The 7101-nt window shown below is 38.4% G+C and overlaps 1 protein-coding gene across 21 annotated transcripts in view; it reads left to right on the top strand.

The window, feature by feature from the left end:
- Positions 1 to 7101, top strand: part of LOC106741797 — a 215236-nt gene that overhangs the window by 194981 nt on the left and 13154 nt on the right. For 2 of the 21 annotated variants that reach the window (XM_014614137.1, XM_014614139.1), the window contains exon 22: positions 3889 to 3941. The exons of 18 other annotated variants lie outside the window; for them this stretch is intronic. In XM_014614137.1, the coding sequence (XP_014469623.1) occupies positions 3889 to 3941 (53 nt within the window). Of the gene's footprint in view, positions 1 to 231; positions 2737 to 3888; positions 3942 to 7101 lie in introns of those variants that run through there. One more of the 21 variants, XM_014614140.1, reaches the window with a different exon arrangement.

Here is a 7101-nt window from a genome sequence, read left to right as displayed (position 1 = left end):
ATATATATATATATATATACACATATACATATTACTCTCCGACCACCGCTTACTCCGTATCCCCATTATGCTAACAAGCGCATGCAAACGAGTGATATAGAGTTTTGTTCTGGTACATAATATAAATATGTCTATAATCATATACGTAAAACTTGTTTCTTCTTTGCGTACATATGCATACTCGTATACATCTACGTCATATGCGTATTGTATATACATACGTGTGTCTAGAACGTGCACACTTGTGACGCGTCGATCCAACGACACGCGTAAAATCGCTGCGACACGCGAGACGCCACCGGTTCAACAAGAAGCATTACGAGGTCTGTCTGATTATGCCTGTCTGCCGATTCATCATTATGTGCCGAACGCGTGTGTGTTATAACTACAAATTACGAATAATGTCATATTAATCGTGCGTCGAAATGCTGAATGCAATCATCATACAGTGTAATGTAATGTCACCGGTAGCGCTCGACGATTGTAATATGCCAGCAGATTCCATCGTTACATTACGGCAAATTGGTATCAACTGCGCCCGCATTGAGCTCGTACGTTCGCTCGGCAGAACCTACGTGCGTAATAACACAGTAGATTGAGGACTGAAATCGAGCAGATTTGCGGCTTAACGACGGATTTATGTCGGACCCTCAGCTTTTATTCTCGTTCGGAATGCGTTCGATGCGTATTTTTTTGCCAAAGTCTGTGTGTTATTAAATTTATATTTATTTCACATTTACACACGTATACCGTATAAGAAGCAATAGAATCACAAATACATGAGTCAAGTGTATAAGAGTAAATAACGGATGGGAATCTTTAAATAAGACAGCCGGATTAGCTGAGAGACTCAGAATTACTTTGTGAGATGCTAATGTGACGTCTACATTGTGAAGACCGTAAGTGTATTTAACGACGGCATAATCAAACAGACGAAACGGCTATCGAATCGGCGGAGATACATTTGCAGTGAAAGATCGGCCAATGTATGCCTCGACAATTATAATTTATTATTTAACATCTTGTCAAAATGCAGATATCGATATGGTTGTCTGTATCGTTATTGAAATACTTCAAAGTTTTGCAACGTTTGCTTTCCCACTACGTAAATTAATATCAAATTACCGATTTTGACATGAAGATAATGACTGAAAATTTACTTTAATGTGGATGAAAATGATATTATCGAAAAATATTTACAATAAAAAATCTTTCTTTTCTATGTAAATTCGATTATGAATTTTATTTGCAGTTGGAAAATGAAACAGCTACCGTACGGTTGCAAGATTTTGTTGAATTATATTGTTATTTTGTTATTATTATTATATCAGGCTAAATGACGTCTTTACATTATCGACGGATACGAACATCAGCGAAACTTCCTGCTACTTCAAAATTACACAGACGAATTCAAAATTTCGTATTCTCCGTGCAACGGCAGGTTATTGTCAGTGTCGCGAAACCTTCGGCTGTCTTCGATCGTTCTTAGACTTAGAAACAGGTCCGCGACATGCAAATTCCATTTACCTCGTCCCCGGCTGCCGTTCGCATATTCCTGACCACTATGTCGCGTTGACAATACGAAATCTGATGTAAACCTTCTCACTAGATCAAACTTGATCGCTCCGTCTCTTTGCATACGTTGTACACGTATGTTTAATGCATATATATCTTGAGAAATCTTACGTCACTCACGTGAAACATATCTCAACGTGAACGACACACACCACTCGTCATTCGGAAAGAAATGGTATTTGACAAGCAGATGATGCCGGACGAAATGTTTGATTAAAAACGAGTCCGTGAATATCAACGAATGGGTAGAACTTGAAACTTCTGTTACCTACAATTACTACATAATTGCGAACTGCCCTTCCGCACACATTGATGCTGGTAAACTTGTTTTAATTTATGATTTGTTGTGGAAAACGCGTGGATTAATACTGTCACAATAATATAAATACATTGCAATCCGCTTTGATGGAAGTGTGAGTGTTGAGAGAAATATTGTTCGTCCGTAAATTATTTACGTTGTTTCGCAAGTAAACACTTCGAAATATTAGAACTTTTGATAAAAAAAACATATTAAGACTTTTCGACAAAAGCGAACTTACAGATAGATTCGTGATTTTGCAGTCGGAACGTTTAGTTTCGCAAAGAACGCATTCTTCCAATACAGTTAAAGTATTCCGTTATCTTACAAGATATATCGAAATCATATTAATTCACCCTGTATTTGATCGCACGTTTATTGTTACGTGAAAATAAAATGAGTTACAACGTAGCCATTAACTTTCAACATTCACACTAGGATCTTCTTTTATTAATAACGTTATATACATTTAAAAAATGCAATGGATATAAAATTTAACAGACATTCCGCAGCAGCGTTGATCTTTCAGCTCAGGAAATGCAACATGTTCATTTCCACCCGGTCACGTGTGAAATACCATCGAGCCTCTCTTACCATCTTCTACACGTTCTCTCCCGGGATTAAAACGCTGACCACAAACGAATACAATAATAGATTTCTCTTTCTCTCTCTCTCTCTTTTCTGTTCTCTCTCTCTCTCTCTCTCTCTCTCTGTCCTCTTCTTTCTTTCGTGAACTCGTGCATCTCCACCTCTCCTTTCTCCCCGAAATTTTTCATCATTTTTTAACATTGTATTTCTTCGAGCCGACAATCCAACATCGTATACGAAAACGTTTGGCAGAAAAATAAAAAATTCTCTTGCAACTTGTGTCTCTCTCTTTCTCTCTCTCTCTCTTTTTCACTCTTCCTCTCTCTCTCTCTCTCTCTCTCTTTCTTTCTCTTTCTCTCTCACTCTTTCTCTCTTTACTCTGTAATATGGTCTCCTCCAACCTGTTATCCACAAAACCAATATTTTCAATGTTTGCTGTATCCCGATAGTATAGATATTTTTTATACATTTAGCGCATGGTGTGACAAAACATTCGTAGCCGTCGATGCTTATCGTTCATGAGTATCGGAAGAATCGAATCGCTCGAATCGGCTGTCTCGAGCTTCTCCCCCCCTCCCCCCCGCCTCATCTCACTCCCAAATAACACCCTCTCTCTCTTTCTCTCTCTCTCTCTCTCTCTCTCTCTTTGTCTCTCATCGTCATTAACTCATTTCGAGAGCGATTCGAAGATTGCTTGAAAAGTGGCGACGCAACGTTTCCCCAAACGTCGCGTCGCTTCGATTACTATCGAAATTATAGCGAGCTCTACTGTCTCGCAATGCGACCAGCGTAGCTTTGCATCTTATATTTTGCGTTTTGTCTCGCAATGTGTGCGGACGATCTTCGTTAATGTAACGAGATGAGGGAAGAAATCGTCATTCGCAAAATCGCGCGAAGCGCCAAGTGCAAGATGAAGAGTCGCTGAAATCGCATCGCGGAACAGAGCACAGGTCGCTCTCGCGATCCTCGTCTTCGACGATGCCGATGACGATGTTTTGTCAGATCATTTATGAGTGTTAGCTGTGATTTAACGACGGAAATCTGCGTCGCGACGAGTCTCTCTCTCTCTCTCTTTCTCTCTCTGTCTTTCTCTCTCTCTATTTTTTTTTTGCCTACGGGCGTCGTGATCCGTCACGTCGGCTGTTCGACCGGCAACCGATCTCGTCGTTGCCGAGACGATCAGACCGCGTCTCTGATAACGAGCGTAACGAGAGAGGCTCTTTTGCCGAAGCTCTCTCCGCATTTGTCTTGGAAGAATCACGAGCGACGCGGGTTACGCAAGCTATTGTATATTCGAGCGTAAAGCTGTCTGCAAAACAATTCAGAGAAAAAGAAAAAGTCAGATTTAAGCGAAAAAAAGAAAGAACAAAAGAATTAAGAAGCGAGTTACAGCCTAACAGATAGTGAAAATAATATTGATTTTTTAGTATGGCTGGAAGTGGAGTACTAACTTCAAGGAGGCCATACAGACCAGTCATGAGTAACTTTTAACTTATAAATTATTATAATTATTATTATATACTATTACGGAACTATATACCGTTTATTATATTATTATTATTATCATTATCATTATTATTATTATCATTATTATTATTATTATTATTATTATATTATTATTCTGTACTGTTTTTATATATATTATATATACACGCATATACATATATATCGAACACGAATTTTTATATTCATATATTCTTTTTTATCGGTATGTCTGCAGCACAATCATCATACTGTCGATGACTGTTATCCTTTCACGGCACTCCGGAGCATTCCGCCAGATTCCCGTAGCCCGTTATCACTGTTGGATGCAAAGTGAAAGTAAAAATTTTCTCCGTCGTAAATCCCGTAGTTCACGATTCTCGATCCTTACAACTCTCGAGGCCCCACATTTCTGTACAGATGGTCTTGTAAATTTCGCACGACCGATGAACTTATAAAGTTACATTTTACTGTGCTTAATTATACCGTGTGTGTATATATAAAGTGAAGGAAGTCCTCCTTTGGAAGGAATTGGCTTTATCCTCACGACGGACAAGTGAAGTGTCGATATGTACATATGTAAAATATCATTGATCCTTGATGAAAAATTGATGTTAAAATCGCAGGCGTCCTTAACAGTTTAACGGAATTCTTCGGAGTGAATCCAGCGAGTCTCCTATCGTCACACACGTGCTAACGACTGCGTTTGACGTTCTATCTAAACTTCAATCTTAACATGTGCTTGTTCTGAGATGGATTTTATTTCGACTATCGGCTTTTTCATATAATCACGTTTCTCTCTCTCTCCCTCTCTCTTTCTCTTTCTCTCTCTATTTTATCGAAAATCTATCAAAAAGAAAGAAACAAACAGATACTTTCTCTTTCTTCAAATAGAAAACACATCGAAAAGTGCACATAAATGATCAATGATTGGCATTCGTACTAACTTAACTAAACTTCGGGAGATATTTGCAAGTGCAAAACAAATCAAACCAATTTGTTGCAGAGTGTCTATCGTGCATATACGAAATGTGCAATAGATACGAGCAGGTTTGAACGATCAGAAGATGATCGCTCGTGTAATCGCGACGGTTTCCAATCGACTCCCAAAAATCGTATCATGCTTTTTGCTTTTTCTACTCGAACATCTCAATTGCCGCTGTTTATCAATCATTTCTGAAACTCTTGGCAGTTCATGCATACCTTGATTACATATAAAATCTAATATTATAGTTTTACGAACCATAATTTTGAGCTAGCATTCGTTGATACTTATATTATAGCGGCAAAGTAATATTGCTATCAATTTAAAATAAAATAATTATTTTTTTAACTTTTAAATAACTTTTAAATAATAATTTTCATACTCAAAGCATACATACGTGATAATACACATAGGTGTACGTTAACATGTCTCAAAATCTTCAGATTTGATATTATGCAAGTAGAGATAAAAATTTAATATCATATATAGTTAATACACACTATATATTCTATATATATATATATATGACGCATATATGGTGATAATTAAATCTCATAATTTTTTGATATGTCTCTATTATTGTGAATTATTCAAGGAAGCGTGAGATATCTCTCGAAAGTCTTCCCGGCCTACCAAGTCCGCTTATATCTACTGCACGTTTTCCATGGAGCACATTATACGAGAATCGCGACGTCCAGGCGCAAGGAACGCCGCGCGACTTCTCAATTCTTAAATTACTTTGCACCTTATTTGATATCTTATAGCTTCACACTTTTCTCTGCTTGAGACCGTTCGAATATTTTATGCTACGTACTAGTGCCTGTTCCGGATACCGTCACAGTCAAATACAGATTGACGATTAACGAGCCTTTCTTTCGAGCGCTTTCGCGACCATACAAATTTTCATTCATGTCAGATTTCCGCGAAAGTAACGTGTATGTGTGACATATACACCCATATCCACAGTCACTCACCCGCCCACCCACCCATCGGTCCACATACATACACAACGCACACAGTTATACACATTACGCCAATACATGTATTGGCTAGCCACTTAGCCAATTCGAAAGACGAGCAAACCTTCATTAAGACTCTGCTGTGCTACGTGCTATACGTCTTTGATTTTAGCGCTCTCACTTGGCCTTTTTCGCAAGATTACCTATATATGTATATATATATATATATATTTACCAGTTAAAGTATATATATATACACACAATATATATTTACAACGTTTCTCCTCTTTGGTTACTCTCGGGCATCCGCGCGAGCACTTCCGAGCTAGCATTACCGAGACACTTTTGCCGATTTTCGAGGCGAAAGACGAAGAAAAGAGAGCACTTTCGCTTATCGTGCATCGGTGAATGGTCAGACCGTTTCGCATCGTCTCACGAGATCTGGAGTTGACGATTCATTGCCTTTAAGAAAATATTCTCTAATTCTAAAATTCGCCCCGTTAGAAATTCTTCAATCCTAGAATTCTCGCATAATTCAATTAATATTAACGCTTAATATTAAATTAAATAAATTAAAATTAAAAAGAGCATAATTTTTACTTATCACGAAGTAAAATGGTTTCGATTAAAACTGAGTCGATTCGTTATTTGCAATTCAATATCCGCATATAGGTTGATCTCGTTTGGTTGCTGCAGATCGCGAATTGTAAGCGTCGAAAATCAGTGCTTGCAAATTTTAAGATAAGCCGATATAGTAATTTTAACATTCACAGTTCAATTTGATTCTCTTCGAAGTTGTTACTCTCGGATCTATATACATATATGACCCGTTCCGTAAATAATATAAAAGCTTAAGAGAGAAACTTCGAGGGAAAGAAAACGTCGAAATAAAAGGATCGCTTAATGATTTAAATTAAGAAAGCTTCTGAGGCGTAGATTTCGCCTCGCAAAATGTGGCTCGACATTCGTGAGAACGGAAAACGTGAGAATTCGCGCAGCTTCGTGCGTCAAAAATCGAGCTCACCCCTTCATGTGATTCCCGACATCGCAATTCCCGATCGTCGTACGACGATGCAAAGTGGTCGAACGCGACACAGAACGCGAAGTAGTAGCGACCCAACCTCGTCAGACACACTCGCTCTCCAATCCACTTCTTATAGTAAGGTTTCATCCATTCTCCCCCATTCGTCACCCTCTTGCGCCCCCCCCCCCCC

Source organism: Dinoponera quadriceps, unplaced genomic scaffold (assembly GCF_001313825.1).
Source record: "Dinoponera quadriceps isolate SergipeBrazil2010 unplaced genomic scaffold, ASM131382v1 scaffold533, whole genome shotgun sequence".
Lineage (NCBI taxonomy): Eukaryota > Metazoa > Arthropoda > Insecta > Hymenoptera > Formicidae > Dinoponera > Dinoponera quadriceps.
Note: the sequence above shows the minus strand (reverse complement) of the source record. Positions and strands in the feature narration are given on the sequence as shown.